This window comes from Protomyctophum parallelum, assembly GCF_964188405.1.
Source record: "Protomyctophum parallelum genome assembly, chromosome: 6".
Taxonomy (NCBI): Eukaryota; Metazoa; Chordata; class Actinopteri; order Myctophiformes; family Myctophidae; genus Protomyctophum; species Protomyctophum parallelum.
This window is the reverse complement of record NC_139701.1, coordinates 29,652,597-29,679,272: the sequence shown is the minus strand read 5'-3', so window position 1 is coordinate 29,679,272 and position 26,676 is coordinate 29,652,597. Positions and strand designations below refer to the sequence as shown.

At 41.3% G+C, this 26,676-nt stretch overlaps 3 protein-coding genes across 3 annotated transcripts; 2 read left to right on the top strand and 1 right to left on the bottom strand.

The window, feature by feature from the left end:
* Positions 1-106: 106 nt before the first annotated feature.
* Positions 107-10,466, bottom strand: dnai4 (dynein axonemal intermediate chain 4; the record flags this gene model as incomplete). Its single annotated transcript, XM_083766694.1, has 16 exons — positions 107-157; positions 808-961; positions 2,271-2,497; positions 3,294-3,392; positions 3,883-4,001; positions 4,407-4,564; positions 5,635-5,786; positions 6,102-6,188; positions 6,375-6,526; positions 6,625-6,810; positions 7,340-7,501; positions 8,013-8,152; positions 8,364-8,520; positions 8,900-9,012; positions 9,125-9,294; positions 10,347-10,466. 16 exons carry the CDS (start codon positions 10,464-10,466, stop codon positions 107-109), a joined length of 2,247 nt encoding a protein of 748 aa, XP_083622820.1.
* Positions 10,467-11,071: 605 nt separating this feature from the next.
* Positions 11,072-14,051, top strand: pars2 (prolyl-tRNA synthetase 2, mitochondrial). The gene is made up of 4 exons (XM_083767025.1): positions 11,072-11,181; positions 12,081-12,416; positions 12,633-12,878; positions 13,145-14,051. Exons 2-4 carry the CDS (start codon positions 12,099-12,101, stop codon positions 14,024-14,026), a joined length of 1,446 nt encoding a protein of 481 aa, XP_083623151.1. The 5' UTR covers positions 11,072-11,181; positions 12,081-12,098; the 3' UTR covers positions 14,027-14,051.
* Positions 14,052-15,739: 1,688 nt separating this feature from the next.
* On the top strand, positions 15,740-23,830 carry ttc4 (tetratricopeptide repeat domain 4). Its single transcript, XM_083767892.1, has 10 exons — positions 15,740-16,042; positions 16,128-16,245; positions 16,441-16,602; positions 16,803-16,880; positions 17,697-17,821; positions 18,831-18,917; positions 19,455-19,672; positions 19,911-19,995; positions 22,735-22,817; positions 23,091-23,830. Exons 1-10 carry the CDS (start codon positions 15,932-15,934, stop codon positions 23,188-23,190), a joined length of 1,167 nt encoding a protein of 388 aa, XP_083624018.1. The 5' UTR covers positions 15,740-15,931; the 3' UTR covers positions 23,191-23,830.
* The last annotated feature ends 2,846 nt before the right edge of the window (positions 23,831-26,676 follow it).

Sequence of the window (26,676 nt, the reverse complement as noted above, 5' to 3'; positions counted from 1 at the left end):
TGTGTGTGTGTGTGTGTGTGTGTGTGTGTGTGTGTGTGTGTGTGTGTGTGTGCGCGCGCGCGCGCATGCACACGTGTGCGTTCCTGCGACTGCATGATTGTGTGTTTTAAAGTTGGCTGGCAAGGGTGGAGCCAATGATGTTTTCCAAAGTATTCACCTGAAAGACGGAAGCAAAAGAGAGCCTTTTCATCTCTGTTGACAATGACAGCCAAACTTCCAATGACTCACTGGTGAGTAATGGTTTAAATTGCCAGCATAAAAGGCTATATGGCTGGTAAAAGTAAAAGCAATAACACAGAACAATATAGTGTGATGTCAATAAAGGGAAATATTGCAATGTGATGATGGGACTCCATTCAATATGCTCGCTCAACTAGATCCCACCCTGTTATCAGCGTAACATTTTTATGTGCATCAATGGATTTGATTGACAATTCTCATTATATCTTATGCATGAATCTAACGTAGGGGATCCAAAAGGAATCCATGCAAAGAGACCCAAAATATAGCAAATATAGGCACTCTAACAAGCTCACAACGTGTCTGCTATTTTTGCTACTTCCAAACATTTTCAAAAAGTAAAAAAATGCTTGACCATAATGACATGCCCAAAATAGATACCCCCTGTTGGCCGTGATTAAACTGGCACGATTACCTTATGCACTGAATTTGAATTGAAATTGAAAACCTGTCCTAATGAATACATTTATGAATCGTGCACATGCATTGATGGTTGACTGATGGACTGGTTATCTGATCTGATTGACATGCACTCCTGGAATATGAGGAGCACATCTTTTATTTTACCTGGTTTCCTTCTCCCACCGAGAGGTCCTTGAGCTTGTAGACGCCAACCTGTCCGTTGCTGTCTCCTACTAGGATGCAGTCTGTCTGGGTTGCAAACAGTAGTGAGGTCAACGTGACCCCAGGGCCAGCCAAGCACACAATGGTTGGATCCAGGCTAGTAGAGACAGGCAGAATGCATGGTGGTCACATGGGTCTATGGCCTGGATGTTTTAAACACTTAACCCTAGTCTGTACCGTGTAAACTGCACATGAGTTGTCTCTATACTCGGTGAGCTCTACAAAATCTCTTTGCCAAAACTAGCCCTTCAAGCTCATGACATGTCGCAAGCTTGTGATCTGCTATTTTTTGGCAAATGTTCTCCCCAGAATAAGGATGCTATAGGATTAGGTTGTTAAACACTTTTGGGTATGTTGTTAATAGGAGCCATGGGTGTGCCACCAATATGCAAGCATAGCCAGTAGGCAACAGTACTGTCAACAGACATGATACTCCTAAAGATAACACATCCATTATTGTCTCCACCAGGCCGAAGGCATGGGGGGAGAGTATGTTTTGCACTCCGTCCGTCCGTCCGTCCGTGTGTGTGTGTCCGTGTGTGTGTGTCCGTCCGTGTGTGTGTCCGTGAGCAGCTAATCTCGGCCACCGTTAACCCGGTCGATGCCAAATTTTGCACACACACTCCCTGGATGCCAACGATGAACCTCTGCCCCAAACTTTCCAGAACGGCCTGTTATAGCGCCACCAGGAGGCCGCTTTGTGCAAAACAAGTTTTTGCACAGTACACCTACAGATTTTGTCCAAACATCGCGCAAATTGGTACACAGTCTCTCTAGAGCCATTCAACTAAACGGGTCTTTCAGATTTCTCACACTCCATCCTGATTGGTTAAGATTGGCTTCCAAAGTTCACAGGAGTGCTCAGTTTCAAACAAAATGCTGCAAATCATGAACACATCGCGTGATTTCCGTGAAATTGTGCACCCACATTCCCACTAGGCCGAGGACGAAATGCCACATGAACAATTTCAACTCAGCCTCAAGGTGGCGCTATAACTGGCCGAAAAGTGTTTTTACCTCTAACTGCACGGATCTGTGGATAACTTTGTATGCCATGTCCTACATTCCTATCCTGGTGGAGACCTGTGCCCAGAAGGGCACTTTTTCTAGTTAATTACTGTAGACTAGAGCGGTGCCAGTGTTGTGATGTCAGAACAGGCCAGCTTATGGAGTTCTGTGTCAGGCATGCCCAAATATGGAGTGTTGTGATGTCAGAACAGGCCAGCTCCATATACAGTATGGACCCTGGGCAAGGGCCCTGTACAGAGCCAGGACAGAGGCCTTTTGTGGCGGTTCTGTACAACCGTGGGACCTACCGACTTGACCCCGGGCACTGCACTCCCTATGGGGGTGTGGAACGCGTGTGTGAGAGATACAAAGTCAAACAGAGCAAAAAAGAGACTCACATGCTGGATCCCAGGTCCCAGATCTCTATGCCTCCCTCATTGACGGCACCAAACACGGAGGCCCATTTTGGGGACCATGTGACGTCATAGACAGCCCTCTGGGCGGAGGTGAATACTAACACGGGTGTGAGCAAGTCCTGCCTCCACATCTGGATGGTCCAATCAGAGGAGCAGCTCAGGAAGATATTCGGGCAGAACGGAGACCATGTGATCCGATATAGAGGCCCCTTGGGGTGAGCAAGAACATTTAGTCCTTTTGACTTGAGAAAATGTTTCAAAAGTTCCAAACTTTTGTTAAAAAAATAAATAAATCTAAATATCTAAAAAAAGACATAAGTGGCACTTGCAAGCACGCATGCACGCACGCACACACACACACACACACACACACACACACACACACACACACACACACACACACACACACACACACACACACAGATACAGCGGAGGGATTCGGGTGGTATTACAAGCTTGTGTTTTATAGATTGTTCCTAAAACCCATCAACCTACATGTATACAGTGCACTTGGTCTATCAAATTCAATTCGGCTGCACTTTATCGATCCCGCAGGGGGTAATTGTTCTGGCAGCCAAGATACTGTAATATAAAGGTAAATCAAAAACACAAAATGTTCCATGCAAGATAGAAGGATCTGATCATCAAGCACAGTATACACAGCTGTTACTGGGGGCTATATAGAGAAAGGTTTGTAACTATTGTGATATCAATTAAATTGATAAGGAGTTTCACTCTTCCCTCATGTTATGAGCTGCATCACAAATTATTTATATTTGACATATGGTTCAGACATGAGGAGAGACATGAATGGCTTTTTGAACACAAAGTATTTGCATTTACTGAATACTGTCCTATTGAAAACCTGGGTTTTTCACAGAGAACTTAATTAGTACTCTCAGTATTCATTCATGTATATTATAGCGTTGATTTAAATGGAGGTCAAAATGGAGATGTCCATTTTTACACATTCAGAGTTAAAGGGACGGCGATGGATTATAGTACCTTGTGTCCTCTGTACGTCTCCAGAACCTGCTCATGGTAGGAACATGAACACTTATGGACCTGGCCGTCCTCAGTACCAGCCAGGTAGATGTTGGATTCCTGGAGGAACAGTGCAACTGGTGTGATGCTTGTACAGCAAAACAATGAGCATTTATGCAGGTCAGCAAACGTGCAATCGACTTTATTATTTATTTTATGCCATATACTAGTGTATACTATTACTATGTAAACTATTTCTGAGGACTCTCTGTATCTATGAAAGGAAAATATCCATATCTCTGCTGTCTGGAAGAAACCACCAAGAAACCACCAAGAAACTCCAAAATGTTCATTTTTCAGGAAATGAAAAAACATGGAGTTGAGTTGGAGTTATGATGTTTTTGTCTAAGCACTTTTTAATACTTTAATTGGTTCATAATTATTTTAATCGTAATCGTAATAATAGCATTGATTTATGAAAAAAAAAATATTGATAATAATAATAAAGTTGAGTTAGGTGTTTTCTTCCGGGCTGCAACGAATATTGTGTTTATGTGGTGGGCAGCGGGTGGTTATGTGTAAACATATAGATGTATTTATGTTTCTATACCGCCGGATGGAAATCAAAACAGAGGCCTGGGGTGAGTCTTGAAATCAATGTATTTCTCTGCTTGTCTTTGAGCTGCTTCTTAGACTTGTCATCATGTGTTCTCTTCAGCTTCATCAGATCTATAGCAGAAGAGCGAACAAGTCACTGTCACTGTTAGAGGAGATATAGTATATGTTATTAAAAAGAGCCAACTAGATCAGCGCTTCTTAAACTTTTTTGGATCCGGGCCCACTTCAAAATCTAGAAAGCGTTGCGGAATTGCAATATCCCCCGGCCCACCAGTGTGCCCGGGCTCCCACCTATGACAAACCTTTTTGTCATATTTGAAAAACATTTCAAAATAGTTCATTTCTACAAGCTCACAACGTGCCGATGTAGAGCAGCTATTTTAAATATTTGACATGGCTGTTTCGGCACTCTGCCTGTGCTGTCGTGCCTACAACCGAATCACTGCCATGCTACAGTACCATCAACTCAACTCTCTGGTGATGTGGCTAAGCCTCTGTTTTATTTTTATACAATACCTATGCAGCTGAGGCCTTTGTGCATGAACCACGTGCTGATCCTGCCATCTGCAGATACAGAGATGAGAGCTTCTCCCTTGTCATCCCCTGATAAGCCCGTCTCTTGTTCAATCCACTTGACCTGCCAAACTGGACTGGTGTGCTTATCGGCACACTCACTACACACCAAAAGAGTAGATATTTAGTCATGTCAATGTTTTGTTGAGTGTGTTTTAAAGTTATTATTTTCACTTTTTGTTAAATGCTGTATAGACACACAGTATATATTGTTAATAGTAGTATTTCCAAACATATATAAGAAGAGAAGGGGAGGAATCATAATTCCCCATTTCAGTTTTTTGGGGTGTTTTGTCGTTATGATTCTAAGCCTGTGTAATATTTTCTGCATATTGCACTATATCCCCTGAAAAGGGAGACCTGTGGCAGCCAGTCAGTGAAATACAGCAAACAGTTCTTCACCAATCACCACAGGAAAAGCTACTGCATTTTGAATGGAAATATGATTTAGTTTTTGCTGTGGATGTGCGTAATTCCTTTTTGATTACACCTAATTAACCTGAAACAACACATCTGTGGATGAGGTGGAAAAACAAAGCGTTTCCCACAGGGTCATTAAATGTGTTTGCTGGCCACTTATTTCCGGCATAATACATTTTCCTTTTTCCCCTTCCACGATAAGCATCCTGTTTTCAGAATGTCAAAGACACAACCCAGAATGTGCTTCGCCATATAATGTTATATACTGTACACAGTATTTTGAAATGCTTAACTTATAGATGGGGAAATATGCTTTTCTCAATATGCATTACATATCATAAATCATGTGCAAAGCTGTTTTAGTTCTGTGCTGACAAGCATCAGCAGTATACTCACACTGCTTATGTCAGGGCTTGTATGGTATGAAACATTTAGTCAATACATTTAAGAGGAGGGAAATCAAATTAATTATAACAAATGAGCAAAGCTGGGGGTGACATTGTTTTATCATGTGATTATGCTTTAGGTTTCAACAATCAGAACTATTGATTTGACACTTGATGTTGATGTGCAATTTGTCTTGCCTAATTGTGAAGCGATATTCCCACCTGCTGCCAATAAGTGAGACTATAGTTAGCCCTTACCTGCAGACAATAAATGCAACTTTAGCCCCACCTGCTGTCAATAAGTGATACAGTTTTTCAATACTATGTTACAATTTTCAATATCCAGAATAAATCAACAACCTCACCTGCTGTCAGTGAGAGGTGTTTTCTCTTGGCTCTGGACATTGTAGGAAGCTATGCTGCCGTCATGCATGCCCACAGCTAGCTGGCTGGCATTCCTAGCTGAGAAGTCCAGAGCGGTCACACCACTCTCACAGTGAAAGATCCGCTCAGGCCACTGCAACACAGACACAATATAAACTCTCCAATGGGCCACTTCTGCTTGTCTTGACTCTTAACATCTAGGAGGGAGGCATACTGGTCATACTCATACAGTGCAGTATTTATGCTGTTCTAGGGTCACCGTGAACCATAGCACAATTGACTGGCTCTTGTGGTTGTGATGTGATTGTTCCTTTTTCATATGTAACCTACTAAAGTAAGTACTACATCTCCTGATTTATTTCTTTTTATCACATCAACTGTCATATGGACACATTTAACTGGAACAAAGATGGATTGGTAACAGAAAAAATAACCCATAATAACATACCGTGGGATTTTTGAGAGACCAACAGCAGACTAGGCCTGATTTCTGTTCTTTGAAGTCAAACTGACCATAGCCCACTGCCAGGAGATCCTTAAGCACAAACACATAGTGAGACAATATAGCTTTCTGCTATCATGGTACACAACCACAGAATCCAGCGTGAGCTCTCGACACACAACACATTGGGAAGTGATATGTTTGGGGTAATGTCTCAAGGATGTTTGTAAGGACAATTCCCCTAATCCTAATCCTCTGGGTAACAGGCGAGGTGATTACCGGGTTTTTCTTGTTCCATGCCATACTGCTCACATTTCGTCCCACAGTGAGTTCGCAGCTGAAAGCCCAGAGGCGCTCCAGGGCTGGAGTCAGAGGACTCTGGCCATCCTCTCTCTGGCCTGCTTCCTTGGCCTTCACCACACTGTCGGGGTCTAACGATAATCAATAATATGATCAATACTCAATGGTTAAATGAAACAGTCAGACATTTTGGGTTTTCCAAAATGCGTTTTGTGTTATCTAACAGTACCTTCCAGTGTGGGTAGCTGTCTGTAGACAGCCAGTTTGGTCTGGAAAATATTTTGTAGGATGGTCCTCTCCATTACTAACAAGCTCTGCTGGAACCTCTCTGACTGCAATATCAGTTCTGGGTTTGTCTCATCGGCCGCGTGTGCCACAAAAGTCTCCATCTCTGTTCGGGAGCTAGAACCAGTGGCTGGAGAAATGTGTACATCAATGCAATACTAAAAAGAAGCCTGTCCTGGAAGGGAGTTTCTAGACGTAAACATAGACGATGATAATTGTAAACAAACAAACAAACTTAAAAAATATATATATGTGTAATGTGTATATATATATATATATATATATATATATATATATATAGAGAGAGAGAGAGAGAGAGAGAGAGTGAGAGAGAGAGAGAGAGAGGCCGATTCTAAAAACGCCGGTTTTCTGAAAAACTTCCAACATGTATTAAAAATGTACAAAAGTATACTTTATATACGGTATGTAGCAACAAGAACCCCAAAAGGGGTTCCTGTCTTGAGGGGTTAAGGTTCTTACACAGTGGCGGCATTTTTCTCCATTCCGAAAGCAGAAATCACCACTATACTGTAGTGTAGATGTTGTATGTCAATGCATTGAATAACTTTTTAACAAGACTGTGTTATCTAAGTTAATATTGCGGAATCATTACACGAGAAAACTTGTAAGCTTTGAACAGACTGCACTTTATACCTTACCTAAACTGGTAGTGCTGACAACTGACATGGTCTTATCTGGGCCTCTACTGGCATCCATGATGGCCTGTGGAGCAGCCTTGTCTGGGTCAGAGGTCAGACCTGCTTCACCCTGAACAGCCCCACAGAAAGTGTCATACATGTCCCAAACAGTAGCGCTGGTGGCTGTGGACATAGTGTGACAACTAAATTACAATAAGAAACACATGACTGCCAAACTAGAGTTAATGTACATTGAACAGAATTGCTTTGGCTCATGGTTTCTTGATGACCCAACATACAGTAAAACCATTTAACTCTTTAACACATAACTGCTGGCAAAATATGTGGACAACCTGCATTGCACTTAAATTAGTGCAATGCACACATCACAGGCCAGAATTCTAGATGTACTGTACATTCTTGGGTTGTACAGGACTGTACCGTACTGTTATACAATAAAACCCTCACTGTTAATTAAGTCTGAGACGGCCCAGGCCGTGGCGTAACGGTCTGGGCACCTGCCTGGTAAAACCCTCACTGTTAATTAAGTCTGAGACTGTCTGTCCCTTCAAAAATCAATAAAAGGCGTAAGCCGCAAAAATAAAAATAAAAGTCTGAGACAGTAAAGATGCATTTGGGTCATTTTTTGTGTCATGAGAAAAAGTGTACTGAGAGGAGAATTATCTGGACAAACCTGCATCCACCTTAGAAACATTGTCAGTCTGGACCTCTTTGCTTTTAGGGGCCCCGTTGAATGTCTGCATTGATCGTTCCACGTATGTATCGTTGCCTATCCTATTCTTGCAAAGCTCAACATAGAGTTTGCTTCTCTCTCTTAAGACAGTGAGAGAACAGCTTGTTAGAAGTGACAACAATTATGGCACATAACTTCATCAGAAAGAGATCTATTCCAAAATCATTAGGCGGTATAACAAATTAAAACAGACACAAGCACCCCTGTAAAATGTCATTCACACACACAATACATTAACTGTAGTTATTATAAATACAGTTCAGAAAACAGATAGAAGAGGACTTTACACACTTTATCGCCTCTGCATCATCAGCATCCTCTGACACGATGACGTCAGACATGTCCAGGTGTGAAATGGTGTCTGTCTCCGAGATGTAGCAATCAACCACCACATCCAGCATGTCTTCTCTCAAATGCTCCTTCACCTCCTCTCTTCTCACCTGTACATCTGTCCAAAACAGTTGTCATAGCAATGGATCTTAACTATGTAACCAGTGACTGTCAGTTCATTTCTACTTTATAGAAACTACTCTGTATTTGTCATAGGTGAGCAGCTTCCATTCATTCATCAACAAAATGTTATGCATTCCATGTACTGTAGTTACACCCTACTGAATGTTATTTGCAAGATTCGGCAGGCTTTGCTCATGGAGTTAAATGTACGTATAATACAGTCGGCTACAGTATACTTTATAAATGTATGGATCTGTTCAAAATTAAGTATACTAACTATTTGATCATGTTCAGGTGGGAAAGCAGCTGAGGAAAATAAGGTTAGTACTATAGACTAGCGAAACAGAAGGCAACAAAACTGGAAGTACATGAACCTGTGAGGCTTATGGATGTGTCTCTTTTATAGGATGGGTCTTCAATCTCCTCAGTCATTGACTCCATCGTAGATAGACTTGATCTGGACACTATACTGCTACCAAAAATGGACCTGGAAGATCATAAAAGTATTGTTTTGATGCTGAGAAAGGATGTGCCACGGTACCGCCTATTTGAAACTCAGGTCAGTTTTTACTGAGAACAGAGGGTTTTACGTGGATAACCTGGTAGGCCCAGAGAAGCTTGCATTGGTTATGGTCTGGTAGAGAAAATCTGATGCAGTGCCAGCAGAAGTGTCGTTGACAAAGACCCTGCTGAGTTTGGCCTGCGGGACCCCTGGTTCTGGATGGTAGAGGGTCTGAGGAGTGACGTCTTTGCCATGTTCATCAAAGACCTGCAAGATCAATGTGCTGGTATAAACTGCTAATAATACCATATGATGTGTCAATAGTGTGTTACCAGACATAAACTGTGCAGGAGGATGCTAAACGCACACCAGTCTTAGTAGTGGTGCCAGCTCACGGCAGAAACATCTAAAGAGATAAGTCTTAAAAAGACAAAAGAGTGGCCGCACACACTGATAGCCAAAGTTTTTATTTATGGCCAAATTTATTAGGATGCATCCTAGAAAAATCGGCACTTTGGCTATCAGTGTGTGCGGCCACTCTTTTGTCTTTTTAAGACCAGACATAAACTACCACTAGCAACATATAATACAACGATACGATAGGCATCACGATATTATTTGGTTCATTATGGCGATGCGATATGATGCGATTTTATGATTTTAAATCGATACAGTAACTATTTAGCAAAGAATTTAAATCTGTGTGAAACATGTGGATAGATAGTACAGGTTATTTATGGAAAAATGTATGAATATAGATATAAATAAGTAAACACAGTGATTCTCTTGGCAAATGCACCTAGACATTATATTTCAACACATGGACAAACCCGTTCCCATACCTTGACATGAACACACACATGTATCGATAGACCAAGTGTAGCGATATTGAATGGTAGTGCAAAATTAATTAAACCCCTCTTTTTGTTTTTCTTCTTAACATATAGGCCTACTTCGATTTTTTTAAATTAAAATAGATTTTTCGATACAGTTAGGCCTACTATATAAATCGTTTACACCCCATAGTGACTACTATGATGCTGCTGCTACTACTGCTACTATACGCTACTACTACTACTACTGCTGCTGCTGCTGCTGCTGCTGCTGCTGCTGCTGCTGCTGCTGCTGCTGCTGCTGCTGCTGCTGCTGCTGCTGCTGCTGCTACTACTACTACTACAACAATACTACTACTAATAATAATAATAACAATAACAATAACAATAACAATAATAATAATAATAATAATAATAATAATAATAATAATAATAATAATAATAATGATAATAAATATGTTATTTATTTTTTGTATAATAAATTACCTGGATTTTTTGTCTCTGTATTTGCATTTTATCCATAACTTTGCTGTCAGCAGCCAAACTGAAGCTTTTGTGGGTTGTACTGCGGTTGACTCGGCGCATCCCAGATACTGAACCATTCATTGTCCGGGAAGACCTACAGTGTGCGAAAAATACAAGAAATGTGCATAAGCAACCGTCATTTAATTGGTTTCTTTGTAGATAATTCTACTGAATGAACTTACGGCATAACCTTCAAGGTTGGTTTCTTCAGTTTTGATGACGTGATAGACATAATTATGGTCTTGCTGTGGCGCAGAAAACACGTACGTCTGTAGTTTGTGTTGTTTATTTGACATTAGTTTATTATTGTCATAGTGGATTGCCATAGCAACACACCACATGGGTGGCGCGACAGCGCCCCTGTCTGTGAGAACAGTGTCATAGACACTATTGGACCTTAGTATACTAAGCATAGACTGTAAAAAAAAAAAAATAGATACTATTAGGGACAAACAAGGGAATAACTTCCCTGCTATAACATACTATTGACAAATGTTTACTGCTGTGAAATACGAACGGGCCGGCACCGATACTGTATCGTTTCCCATTCTGCAGCAGAAGGAAACATTTTGGCATTCGTTCATGCATCATGCAACAAAAATAATATCCAGGAAAGAAAATACGCCGGACATATAGATGGCGGTGTAGCGCACAATAGAGAGCTTTTTAGTGAGAATGTGAGTAACGAACAAACGAAGGAGAATGGCAACATGGCAGAGCAAACTATGAATGTAAACTTGATACTTTCATCTATACTACTCCAATGATATTGAACATCTGTTTTGGGGGGTAAAAGGTGAGTTTTATTTTGCTTAAATTCTATGACTCGAACTATACGGCGCGTGGTGAGGATCATCGAACATTATCAAAATAAGGAGACAAAATAAGGAGACAGCGGTATGCTGCTGCATTTTTAAATCCCAATGTTTTGTTTGTTTTGGGATATTGACAGAACGATGCTGACCTTGAAGTCAAGTCAATAACATTCGTTTTGCAGGCTGTCGTTGTGAACGCAAGCACCGCCTCGGCTGCTCGACATTAATCATCATACTTGACTTCGGCGTATTCGCATAGTCACTGGACACCATTTGCTCTTTTTGAGGCGTCTTGGCACGCGCGTTGCAGGCCTACAGTTGTGTATTTTGTGCACAATGTGCAATTCCCCACGTCACGGACTGTCTATGACGTCAGTACTATGACATCATATTATATATCGATGACATAATCACCATATATGGCGCCGGCCAGTCTATGACGTTTAATTAGTAAGATTGATTGAATACTTTAACAGTTTGCAAGAACAGGTACTATACAATACAAGGTCTGCTAAAACCAAGGAAGCCTTTTGGCTCAATTCATCAACATTAATGATAGACAAATAAAAACATAATATAAACAAACGATCGGGAACAAAAAGAGAAATAAGTATAGTACCAACTCGGGGTGGGGGGCACTCACATTGGCTTGAGTGATTGATTCAATACTTTATTAACATTTTGCAGAAAAAGGTACTAGTCTGCTAAGAGGATTTATATCCCAAGAAAGGCTTTGTGTGTTCCGAATTCAGGCCAAGTCAATAGCAAATGATGCCATGTGGGTCAATATAAATATACATCTTCACAACTGAGCACATAAATTGATCAGTACAAGGCACCCCTCACTTCACACAAATGTTTGTTCTTTCTTTCTTTATAGGAATTCTCTGCATCTACCATGGCGGTCCTAATAAATCAGGTTTTGCCAAAAGTCCCACGGTGCCTGCCCAGAATCCTCTTTATTACATGTAGAACTCATTCAGATTGTTCTGGACATGATGCCACAAATCCTACACTCACTCAGTCCAAACCAAATACTCCCACACTCCTGGTTTCCCGGCTCTACCAGCCCTCAAACCTGAAGGATATGGTGCAAGTCTCAACAGAGATGACCTGTAAGAGCCAGAGGCTGATGCAGCAGGCTGGTCTCATCCACCCCTCCAGCCCAGGGTGCTACTATTACCTCCCGGCCACTGTCCGCTCCATGGAGAAATTGGTATGTATGGCTATATGTGTAAATCTGTTAACGACTTAACCATGTATACATTTATGTATAGTATACTTCTTGGTCTGTACTTGGACCCCTTTAAAAATAGCAGTTATTTCAGTGACTACAAGATTTCAGTATCCTAGAGTGTGTGTGTGTGTGTGCCACTAAATCAACATAGTTTTGATTCTGAAATACTTAGATGACAATGTCTTCAAACAACAGGTGAGACTTATTGACCAGGAGATGCAAGGCATCGGTGGCCAGAAGATAGACATGCCCAGCCTGTGTTCGGCAGAGTTGTGGAAGACCAGTGGACGCTATGGCCTGTATGGGAAGGAGCTGTTCCGTCTGAAAGATCGCCATGGAGCTGACTACTGCCTTGGCCCCACACATGAGGAGGCAGTGACCACGCTGATAGCTCACCAGAGCCCTCTTTCTTACAGGCAGCTCCCGCTGCTACTCTACCAGGTATCTTGAAATCTTTTCATCAGGGATGGGATTTGGGGGAAATTAAGAGAAAGAGTTGGATTTACTCAGATAAATCTATGAATCTGTGATTTGAACTTCTACCAATTCTTCATAGCTAGTATTTAAATGAAATTACCCTATGGTACAACTATCTATCCCTGAATGTATAATAATACATACCGGTAATTATAATAATACAGTCATTTGCAATATAATGGGTATTGAGGTATACTAGTGGTTAATGATTTAACTTGTTTTTTATGCAGATCACCCGCAAATTCAGAGATGAGCTAAAGCCGAGGTTTGGTCTGCTTCGAGGGAGAGAGTTTTACATGAAGGACATGTATTCATTTGACGTCAGTGAAGAAGCTGCCTATCAGACCTATGAGTCAGTGTGCCAGGCCTACACCCGGCTCTTTTCACGGCTGAGGCTACGTTGTGTCCAGGTGCAGGCAGATACAGGGAATATTGGGGGTAAACTTTCCCATGAGTTCCAGTTGCCAGCAGACATTGGCGAGGACAGACTGTTAGTCTGTGGCACCTGCTCCTTTTCTGCCAATGTAGAAACCTTGTCACCAGGCAGGACTGACTGCCCACAGTGCCACTCTGGCACATTGGTGGAGTCCAAGGGTATAGAGGTGGGTCACACCTTTTACCTGGGCACAAAATACTCTCATGCATTCAATGCCTACTTTAACAGTTCCCAAAACAAGCCTGCCATCACTGAAATGGGCTGCTTTGGTCTTGGAGTTACCCGTATTCTCGCGGCAGCCATCGAGGTGATGTCAACAGAAGAGGAACTCCGTTGGCCAGGACTGTTAGCCCCTTACCAAGTTTGTGTTATTCCCCCAAAGAAGGGCAGTAAGGCAGATCAGGCAGCGAGTTTAGCAGAAAATCTGGTGCACACTTTGGGAGGAACCCTGCTCAGTTTGAGGGGTGAGGTGGTTTTTGACGACCGTACCCAGATATCAATTGGTAAGAGACTGAAGGATGCCAAACGACTTGGCTACCCATATGTCATTGTGGTGGGGCAGAGCGCCCTGGAGGAAATGCCCAGGTTTGAGGTGATATGTCAGCAGACTGGTGAAACAATGTTTCTTAGCGTGGATGGACTGCTAGACCTTCTAGGTAGAGTGGAAACTATATAAATAAAACTGGGGATGTAAGTGAATACATGCTTTGTTTTTGTGTTGTGTACATTTGTGCCATGATGTGGGTTTAATTATTTAGTGAGTGGTCACGGTGGGAACTGGAAAATGACTGAAAAGGTAAAGTTGTATTGAGACATTGAGTTGAGGAAAGAGTCAAAGAACTGGAAGATTAGAAAAATGCTTTCAAGTCATGAAACTACATTTCACCAATGCTCAAAATGTACAGTATTGATAACAATTCCAACTGATATATTTTAACAATGCGACTGTATATATTTTTGAAATATATTTTGAAGTATATTTTCAGAAAATCCAGACTTCACTATATATGAGCCTTAGCCTTAAGGCTCATACATAGTCTGGATTTTCGGCAGTGGGGTGACCACCGAACTACAACATGACCGCCCCAGCCCTTCTCTCTGTTTTTACTCACCACCAACGTGGTCGCGAAAATTCAGACTATGAATGAGCCTATAGTCTGGATTTTCGGTGGTGAGGTGACCACAGAACTATAACATGACATCACAGGCCGCGGTGAAGAGAAAACCACCGCCCCAGCCCTTCTGTTATTACTCACCACCAACGTTATTTCAGCTCCGGTGGTCACCTCACCACCGAAAATCCAGACTATGAATGAGCCTTAACGCTTTAAGGTTGCACGCCGTGACGGATAATAGCCGATCTACAAGCTCACAGCGTGTTGCATTGAGACGTGGTGTGAGCTTGTAGATTTATTATTTCCGGTGCGCTGACACTGGCTTTCAAAGCCATTTTATCATGGGTGCAAAATTGCAAATACTCGTGTGGAACAGTGGAAGACGTGTTGTTTTAGATATTTATGTCCTAGTGCAGATTTTCTTTAGAACTATGGTTAAATACTGTAGTGCAGGACTTGAGTGCAGTGGAACTGCAAGAACCAGTGAACCACCATTTCATGAGAAACGAAAATGGGACCCCCAAATATTAGTTTTACTAGTTCCCATTCCACAAAAAGGAACCCGAGAGAAGAAAGCGATGGGCGCTAGCTTGTTGCAGAGTAGATCCAGTCACGAATAAGTCATAGAAACCAAAACACAAAGTAAAGCATTTGTCTACATGTGTTCTGCCCTCATAACAGGCAATTCATTCTACAAATAAAAATAATCTTGTCAGTACAAAAGTGGAAAGAATAATTATACTGTTGATAACGTCAAGTAACTTTTATAACGTTTCACTTTATTTGTGAAAGAAATTATGAACAGCTCTATATTCAATATTCCGATGACAATGACTAGAGTGTTAACTATTGGGTCTCTTTAGAACAAAAGAAAAAAAATGAAATTGACAACAATGAGTTGATAACCATTTTTCCTTCCTTTTTTAATAATTAAAAGAAAGCTACAATAATTTAATGTCATGGCCCAATCTATAAAATGAAATGTGCCAGTCATTTAATTTTGTTTTCTTCATTACTTTGTGATACTGTTTTCTTTAAGCTTTTGCTAATTTGACTGTTTTTGTCTTTGATTTAGTAGTGAAGTGATTTAGTAGTGAATTTCAGATTTCTCCTTGGAGCTTCAGGTCAGGTTCGCCACAAATAACTGCAATGTGGCAGACTTTGGCTCCCTCTAGTGAGCAAACTGCCACGCCTCTGCGAGAGCTAACTGAGGGGGAACTATTGTAGCCACACTCAGTTTCCATACGGCTGCATTTAGACGCAGTACAGTTTGATTCACATGTAACAACTCTTATGATGTAAACCCCTGATGTAATTGTAAACAAGAATTACGCAGGGTTGCGCATTGATTGAGCTACATTACAGTGGTATATTATAGTTGCTAAGCTGCTCCAGAAAGCTTTAGGCTCTCTGAAAGAACTAAAAGAAAATATTTGATTATAAAGACAAATTAGGATTGCTCGAAAATGGCATCGTCGGCACCGCAGGGCGATAGCGATGATGACATGGACGGATTCATGGACAAATTCAAGGAGCAAAAATATAAAAATGCTTTCAATGAAAGTAACTGGGAAGAGGTAACGTTTTACAAACCTATAGCACTTAACATATAATACCGTCGCGCTTGTACTTAAACTGCACTGTGCACTATGTATTTTCCAGGAGTTTGATAAAGTGCCCATGTTCATGAAAACAGCCCCTGAAGAGATTGACTCAAAATCACACCCCGATTTGGCTTGCATTCAGTCTATTCTCCATGATGATGCTAGATCCCCAGCAGGTATGGATGGATCTCTCAAAGCATTTCAACATTTAACATTTGTTGATTTGTACTGTGGACTGAGCTGCATGCATGGACATACTGGAAACATAATTTGAATGCTTTTGTAAGTAAGTTCATTATAATTTATAAGCCGTACATTTTACATGTGAAACTGTATTTGTTGAAATGTTTATTTGCTTTACATTTCCCCAGAGCATGCAACGAGTCTAAAGGATGAAGGGAATGAGTATTTCAAAGAGAAGAACTACAAAAAGGCAATATTGTCCTACACAGCAGGTTTGAAGAAGAATTGTGCCGACCAAGACATCAACACTGTCCTTCTCACGAACAGGGCTGCAGCACACTTTCGTATAGGTAGGGCATTTATCCTACATGCAAAGTTTTACATTTGTGATAGATTCATGAATATAAAATATTATATATATGTCATTCATAGTGGTCAGTCACTAACTAAATGTGCTCCCACAGCTGCCCCCAGCAATTATTAATGCATTTGGGATTATCTATTTTAACTATATAACATCCCTATTTGTTGTTCATATTTTGTCCTACAGGTAATATGCGCTCTGCATTGAATGATGCAACCTCTGCCAAGAAGATCAATCCAAACCACCTGAAAGCGTTAATCAGAGGTTTGTGGAAGCACTCTAAGGCTAGCACGGCTCACAGAGTGGAATATTTAATCAAGAAGTGCTCATTATCCATTTTAACTGTATCACAACAAGAAAACAGTTCTTAGTTATTAATAGTCAAACGTATTATTAAAGAACCAATTCACCCATTTTCCCATAGGTTTCTTTCTTAATTGGTTCTGACTAATGCTCATTATAAGATGGTACCATTTCTGTCTACCTGTTCTGTGGAGGTCTGTGGACAGATGCTTACCAGTGACATAATCTTTAGGCAGTTTGGGTAATTTCAAACAAGAACTTGTATATTTTTGTTGAGGGGCACTAGTCCCTCCAATGCATGGCTTTCTGAAATTATGTCACGTGGCAGCCACGTCAATGGACTTATGTTTGTTAGGGTAGTTACCGGTATGTAATGTTTTGCCAGCCCAAGTCCACTGTTTGTTTAGGGTAGTAAATGACAACGTAAGACATCATCGGGGTGATATAAATACTGCCCTTGCTGCGCCCCTCACTTCACACCAGTGTTATTTTTAATTTAAAGGAAGAACAATGGCTTCTATTTCAGCATGCAAACTTTCCAGGAAGAGAAGGGCTGCTGCGGATTCCATTGGAATCCCCATCAATGATGTCATTGTCATTGGTAGGCACTAGGCAGGTTACTGAACTGTCCACAAACTCCACGTAACAGCCCACTGAGACACATACAGAAATGGTTCAATCTTATAATGAGCATTAGTGACGACCAAATATACGAAGATAAGGTTGGAAATGGATGAAGTGCTCCTATAAGTTATTAACCATATACTGTTACCATAGGTGCCCAGTGTTGTATGGAGCTAAGGAGCTTTGCAGAGGCCGTCCAGTGGTGTGATGCTGGACTGGAGGTCCATCCAACTGATAAGAACCTGCAGCAGATAAGAACAGCAGCAGACAAACAGAAGGTATTTTCAGCGATAGTGCATCAGAATTGGCTTCGTTGTCACCTCAGTGACAGTAAAGTTGAACCGGATCCATTTAGTTTCCTTTCTATAAGCTCTCAGAGTTACAGACCTGTAAAGGTCCATTCGGAACCCCCTCAAAGTTCCCAGAGAGTCCCCCATTTTGAGAACCACTGTCCTAGATATCTTTCTGTTATTACTTGCGCAAGCAGCGCGCGCAAGTACTAGTTTCGCCCAGGACGATATTCGATGCGTATGCACCGTCCCAGCACTTTTGATGCGTATGCACCATCCCAGCAAATGACGTAATGACTACTTGTGCCTGATACGGCAGTGGTGACAGATTACATACATGTATACATAGGAGCATTACCTTTAATCCTCCCGACACTAAAACATATCGTCATTACGTCACCATCGAAAACCAATTACACTCTGGCATTGCGTCCTTTAATCCACATCTTTATTACGTCATCATTGAGAGCTAGTTATACCAGTTATACCCTGATAGAAACTTTTTTTTACATGCATAAAGTAGGTAGGTAGCAAATATCTAAACCTAATAATTCAACATTTCAAACGCTCCTTCACAGAGAAGCTGAGATTTGACAGTTTGTCGACAGTACTTGCGCAGGTTATGTGCTTGTTTTCAGTTACTATTAACTACTATTCACAATTATTAGTACTATAAAGATCACAATGGAGAATCCAGCTCGTAAATCTTAATGAGGTATTTAAAGGTATATTCAGTGATTTCACTCAAAAAACCTTAGGTTTCGTTTTTGGCTGTGGGACCCAGCCTTTCGTCCAATCAGGATAGAGAGTCAAAAACGAAACCTAAGGTTTTTTGACCCCCAGGGGTTAACTGGGGACAGGGAGGAACTCCTTATATGGCCAGCACACTCTATAGTAGGGAGGATTATCACAACAAAACAAAAAAATAAGTGATATTTGAATTAAGTGAAATCACTGAATATACCTTTAAATCAATTAAGCCAACTTTGTTTTCCAGAGAGCTATAGAGAGAGATGCCAGGAAGGCCAAAGTGACAGGAAAGAAGGATCAGAGTAAGAAAGAGGATCTGCTGAAGGCTATAAAGGTGAGAACCTGAGAACCTTCTGTTATTAACCAATGTTGATAAACGAAAATGCAAATCATATAATGAATATCCTTTAATCTGCTTTGCTAATTTAAGAGATTTTGTATTACATTTTTTGCCCTAATCGGAACAGGATAGATTTCTTTTCTTTTTGGAGATATTGATAATAATCCATCCTGATCGACACTGTGGGCCGAGTGTCACCCACTGTGTTTTGACCATTGAGGCATTGACTGTATACGTACAAACGAATTCTGAGGTGCTCCAATTTTACGGAATGATAATGTTGGCTTAGATGTGTTGAAAAAATTTATTACATTTTTAACCAGTACTACATGTCATATTTTGTCAGCTTCCATTCCATGTGTATCTCAAACACACTTAGCTCGGAGTCATGTAAAACTGCCTGGTTGAAATGGAGGAGCCAGCACATTTTGTATTACACTCCTCACACTGAGCAAAGTAATCTCCTTCGAAGTCCAAATACTCTGTCAGATTTTGAACCTGGACCCCCTTTTCTTAATTTGATTCATGTAGGAGCGAGGTATCAAGCTGCTTCAGGGTGCCAAGCGTCCTAAGCGTGACTCGGACTGTGGGGCCATGGCAGAGCTCAGTCTGGATGGCCTCAGCTCCCAGGAGGCCACAGGGGTTCAGGTGTCCCTAGATGAGAAGGGGATCCTGCACTGGCCTGTGCTTTTCCTCTACCCCGAACACCAACAGAGTGACTTCATCTCAACCTTCTGTGAAAACTCTTGGTATGCTTTTCTATCTGTATGCCGACTGTCTTCTATTGTTTAGTGGTCATTGGAATCCAATAGGCTTTTGTTACAGCTCATTGTAAATAATTGCAAGGCGGACAGTTATGTATTTATTTGTGGCGAAACTGTGGAGTTGTCAAAATAGCGGATTAAGTGATTATGATTTGCTTTCAAGGCAAACTGAATTGCAATGATCTATGAAAATGAAATGCCTCATAATCTGCTCATCTTTTAGTTTCTTAGATCACCTGGCAGTTATGTTTGGAGAGGAACTTCCACCTTGGGACTCGGACCATAAATACCTCCTGCAAAGCCTAGAGGTTTGTGTCTTTCAACGATATATCAAAACTGTCATTGGTCAACAACATACATAATCATCATTCATTTTCATGACAAAATTGTTAAATTAGCGCACAGGTTATTGAATTATGCATACTGCACAAAAGTACTTTTATGAATTAATATTCACAGCCATATTTACCATTTCCTTCCCAATCAGCAGTTAGAACAGATCCTGTTCTGTCAAAATTGAAGTTGTTGACTATCTCGAGCTTCGTCCCGCTGGCGGTAGCAATGGTTCCGTCCTGGTTCTGTTAAATGCCATTACTTTAGTTTTCTTGGCATTGAGCTGCTTTTTTTTGTGGCTTTCGCCTTTATTTTATATTTTTTTATGGAGGGACAGACAGTAGGCTGACAGGAAATGGGCAGAGAGATTGGGGGAAGACATGCAGTAAAGGCCGTCGGGATCGGGAGTCGAACCCACAGCACACTGAACCCACAGCACACTGAACCCACAGCACACTGAACCCACAGCACACTGAACCCACAGCACACTGAACCCACAGCACACTGAACCCACAGCACACTGTGACTGGATTAACCCACAGCACACTGTGACTGAATTAACCCACAGCACACTGTGACTGGATTAACCCACAGCACACTGTGACTGGATTAACCCACAGCACACTGTGACTGGATTAACCCACAGCACACTGCAGACTGGATTAACCCACAGCACACTGTGACTGGATTAACCCACAGCACACTGTGACTGGATTAACCCACAGCACACTGTGACTGGATTAACCCACAGCACACTGCCAGACTGGATTAACCCACAGCACACTGCCAGACTGGATTAACCCACAGCACACTGAGACTGGATTAACCCACAGCACACTGAGACTGGATTAACCCACAGCACACTGAGACTGGATTAACCCACAGCACACTGCCAGACTGGATTAACCCACAGCACACTGCCAGACTGGATTACCAGCCAAGGTGCCTGGACCACTGAACCCACAGCACACTGCCAGACTGGATTACCCCACAGCACACTGCCAGACTGGATTACCAGTCAAGGTGCCTGGACCACTGAACCCACAGCACACTGCCAGACTGGATTACCAGCCAAGGTGCCTGGACCACTGAACCCACAGCACACTGCCAGACTGGATTACCAGCCAAGGTGCCTGGACCACTGAACCCACAGCACACTGCCAGACTGGATTACCAGCCAAGGTGCCTGGACCACTGAACCCACAGCACACTGCCAGACTGGATTACCAGCCAAGGTGCCTGGACCACTGAGCCATGGCCCAGGCCAAGAAAGCTGCTTTTAACTATCATCATAATCATTGATATTCTGCTGATTTTGTTTTATCTTTCAAATATTATAACAACTGTAAGGCAAAAAAAATGCTTCACTTGACTATACGACCTGGTCATGCCATAGAAATAATGCAAATGTAATTGTCTAGTCCACTATTCTTAAAAGGATCCAGAATAATTTAAGCATAAAACCCAGCTGAACATTAGTCTGCTATAGTCTGTTCTGCAAATTTCCATAAATTGTGATTTACTGGTATAATGTATAATATTATATAGATGTAAGTCATATCTTGTAAGTCAAGTTATCTTTTTTTTTTTATTGTTTTATAAAGTATATTTATTGGTTTTTTAAAGACAAACAGACATTATACAACATGAACATAATAACAAACAAAAGAAAAGAAAAACAGCTCAGGCACAACACTATTGTAAATAAAAAGATTGAATATACAAAGATATGACAAGGAGGCCCAGGCCGTAGCGTAACGGTCTGGGCACCGGACTGGTGATCCAGTCGCGGTGTGCCGCGGGTTCGACTCCCGGACCCGACACGGCCTTTACCGCATGTCATCCCCCCATCTCTCTCCCGTTTCCTGTCAGCCTACTTTCTATCCCTTAAAAAATCAATAAAGGCGTAAGCCGCAAAAAAAAAAAAAAAAAAAAAAAGATATGACAAGGACAATGAACCATAATGACAAGTGACTTTCGAATTTTCATAGACTCCCAATCAGGGAATACATCCATACAGTACATAAATACATATATTAAAAAGGCAGACAACAGTTATCATAGGCACCAAATCATTACAACGAGAGCAGACCCATGCATGCTCCACTCAAAGGCGGCAACCGCCACCCCTCCAGGCGGCAGGGCCACCGCCCCAAGAAGCGGCCCCGACGCAACGCATCGAGACCCCTGCCCGGGCGACCACCCCCCCATACCCAAAGGGCAGACAAGCCCCCGCCCCAAAGCAGAGCACCCACTAGGGAAGAATGCTGGCATATAAGATATCTAAGGTTGGTACGGAAAACCTCCAAGTATCGTGGCAGACAGTGTGGTTCCAATATGATTCAAATAAGGGTCCCACATTTTGTAGAAAGTGTCCAATTTAGAATGCAACATGAAGTCAAGTTATCTTGAAAAACAACAGTAGGTTTTGGTTCCTAGTTAACACCCAGAAGCCAAACGCATACATACCTCTACTGCGCCCAGGTTGCTATGTCCCTCCAGGCACAAGAAGAAATGCGCGCGCAGCCCCGAACCCCATTGGAATCCACTCATTATGATTTCTTTCCTGCCTGTTTTCTCTGAAGAATACTCAAAAATCTGTCTTTTCCGGGCTCATATACAGTTGATGTGAAGCATGGCGCCGAGGTACCTAATGACCACTAGAGGGGGCAGCTCTCAAAGTGTTGAATGTTTTCTTTCTTTCCACGCCTTAGCTTTTCTTTGAAGACCCTGAGAAGCAGACATTGTACCAAGTTGACCCAAAGATGTCACTTTTGAGAGCACTGCAGCACAAAAGGTATGTGTGTTGCTGATGTGCTGTTTCATGTTGTCATTTATGGCCCCTACAGACTGTAGGAGTTTTGAAGTTGTTGGCAAGTTATCAGATTGTTATGTATTTCACACTGTCTTTTTTTCAAATAGACTGTCATATCTGTATGGCTTTCACACTAAACAAATATTTCAAATAAACCCATACTGAACTTAGAGTCTTAGATGTGGAAATACAAGTCAGATGTCTCATCAAAACTAAACTCAAAGTTATGACTTCTCCTTTCTGTTCTTTTGACAGGTGCTTTGTCAAGGTGGGCACGCCCAGTTTCATTGTACTGGTGAAAGGGTCACCATTCTGCAAACAGTTTTTAACAGGACAGACAGTAAAGAGGTTATAAGTACACTGTGTTCATCAGACATAAAAAAAGACGAGGGAAAACCTGTTTTGTTATCATTGTGAGATTACTCAAATGTGTTACAGTCTGCACGTTTCCTTCTAATTATTTAATGTCGATGACCTTTCCAAAGGAATTGTTTCCAAATTAAGTAAAAATGTAAAAACTGCGAACATATAACATGCATGGTAACAATGCTGATACTAATGCATTTACTGTATGCAACACCTGTTATTTGTATTACACTTTGAAAACAGTAATTACATAACTAAAAGCCTGTACAATGAGCAATAATGGCCACACACAAAATAATGGATACAAATAATTAGATTAAAGTTGTTAGCAAGACATTATATACACTTGACTTGAGTGTGTTTCCAGAAGGGCTTTAAAGATAACACGGTTAGTGAACACTGTTGCCCATAAGTCATGGATCGCTGTACTTCATAGTCCTCCGACTCCTCCCTGAAGATCTTCATCAGCTTTGGACTTATAAGGTGGTTGAAATGTCATATTATCATTATGTTTAGTCCCTATTGCAGTAGAACTGCATACTGCTGATAGGTCCTTTGTTTTCATGACAAATCTGTTCACTTTCCAACTAAGCCAATTCCTCATAAAAATAAATGTGTATTTGAATCTATTGCTGAATATTGCAGAAATGTCTTATATTGCGTAGAACAAGGTTCATTGACATCCGTGTCAGTTATTTTATCAATCTTGCGGCATCAGTAACAAGTTGGCCTGGTGACAAGGACACACCAATGTCAATCACACTGACATCACGAGACCCCACCAGCCAGACTTTAATCACAAACTCGATTTATTTCCTTTTAAAGATATTTTTTGTGGCTTTCGCCTTCATTTTTATTTTTTTGTAGAGGGATAGAATCACAGTAGGCTGACATTAAATGGGGATAGAGATGGGGGGGTGACATGCAGTAAAGGCCGTCGGGATCAGTAGTCGAACCCGTGGCACACTGCCAGACTGGATTTTCCAGCCTGGACCGCTGAGCCACACCCAGCTCAGAGTGTGATTCATTTGGCACTTGAATCACCCTCCCTACTGTGCTCTTCTCGAACAATTGTAGTCATACGTGTTACACAATATTTTCATTGCAATGCATTTCCTAAACTCTAAATGTAAACCATATCCTCGACTGTTTTTAGTTATTCATGTGTTTTATACATCTATAAGTGCCCTGTTAGCAGAGCTGCCATTACAGCGATAGACGGAATCTAGATAGCCTGGGAGCTAGTCGGACATCATAGGAAAAGAGAATAAATAACACACACGAGTAGGCAGCAATTACATCCACTCCTTCAGCTTGTCAACACAACTGAAGCCAGCCATTTATTCAGCAGTTTTATGCACACGTTAATAGGCATTTCCTGTTGAGCATTTTGGTGCTTCAGAATAAGAGTTTCATATAAATAGTAAATACACAATACAGATCACATCTCAACATGCCCCCCTCAACCGTCACCGCAGTAAGCAATCATGATATGTAGGTGTAATATACTAATATTTCTAGTCGGGTAAGTAAGTAAGCAAGCCAGGGGTTCCTGAGTGATGTGGCCCATCGTATATACCTATAAAGCACCACTGTTACTGTCTTAGTTGTGGCTGAGTTTGAATGACATTGATGACAGTGGGGTTCTTCTTGCGTTGTTTTAGTTCACGGGCCATCTGACACCAAGAGCACCACACACAGAAGCAGGAAGTCATGATGTCTTTGCAGAAAGAACCCTATGGGGGAACCACAGGTTATTTTAGCAGTTTGAGCCCTTAAATGTGTTTAATATAATGAATTCAATACATATATTGGATCCACAGGTCGTTAACTTTCTGTTTTCACATAACGCCTCATAACTCAGTTTCTTATGTTTATGAATTATTATTAACCTAATAGCAGCAGGGTTACATAATATAATAGTGTTCACCGGACCTTGATTCCATATTTTTGGCGAATGGCAACCCGAAGAGACAATGTGACAGGCGGCGCGCACAGAGAAATCCCAAAGCTCCCAAAAACAGCAGGGCTGCATATGTCTAGTAAGGGGAGGCAATGAGGTTGTCCGAATTTGCTTGTGGTGTTGCAGGCAAGGCAAGGACAGCACCAAAATCCACAACAACCTGAAAAACACAAAGATCTCTTAGACTTAATTATAAACCATAAAGATAAACATTAGCCATACCGGTATCTTAATTTCACACAATGTTAATTCCAAATTTCCAATCCAATAAAACAAATCCCATTCAATATATTTTCTGTTTGAAAGGACTGTCCAGAATATTTGAAAAAATACAAGAATTACTGCTAGTAAATATAAAGTGCTGATATTTATATTGGTATTATTACTGACAAGACTTCATATCACCACAGCAGTCAAAGAGAGTAGTGTTCCAGTGCTCTGAATGTTCTGCCATTTTGTCAGTCAACCTGCAAACAAAATGGATTGATGACATTATCCAGCAGAAAAGGGTTTGTTGAAAATAAAACCCCTAGTAGGCCTATTATACTTGAATATATGAACAAGAAGAGGGATAGCGGAATCACGTGCACAAAACAGATTTCTCAGTTTCAAATGAATTATAATTCATTAAAATAAGAAATAAAGCTCAGGACAAACTGCAAGGGAAACCAGATAATGTATCAGGCTGAAAGAGTATACTGGTGAGACTTATAGTATAATAATTATACTATAATGTTTGAATATTTCTCTAGCCATGCCATGAAAGTGTTTCCCTTAATGGGTGAATAATTTATCTAAAGTTACAAGCTGAAGCTTTTAGAATTTATGTTTCATAAAGATATTAAAATATATTAGGTTGATTACCTTGCAGCAGAGTATCATCCAGCAGGAGAAAGAAACTGAAGTGAGTAGACCTATGTTTCTCATGTGTATTCTCATGTGTGTTACCAGAGCCGAAGAGTTTGATCAATCCTCAAGGGCCCCCCCCCCCCCCCCCCCCCCCCCCAGGATTCTTCATGGGGGCCATGGCCCCGTGGCCCCCACAGACTCTACGTCGCTGTGTGTTCTTACTAGTAACTATAACAGTAGGCTTACCTGACAAAGATATGCCACCAAACCAGAAACCTGTGTGAAACCTGAGTGATTATGACTATAAGAATTTCACAAGTTCTTGTCTTTTGAATGTGAGTTTCATGTACTGTTGTTTACCGAGCAAGTAGGCCTACCTCCAAAAGAGAGTACAGGCAGTAGGCTACAAGATACTGTTCATGTAGATCACAGGCTTTCTACCTCTAATCAACCAATATTCACTCACTTTTGGTCAAAGTCAGTTGTTAAACATACAAACAAGATCTACACCCATATGGTAAAAACTGTAGGGAGCATTACATAGTTTAATTGCCCACAGGGACTAACTGAGCCAACCATTCAAGGTGCATATACTGTAGAGTAGAACCAGCCCAGAAGGATGCTGCGGTGGAGGTTGGCGGTATCTATGCAGCATTCAGCAAT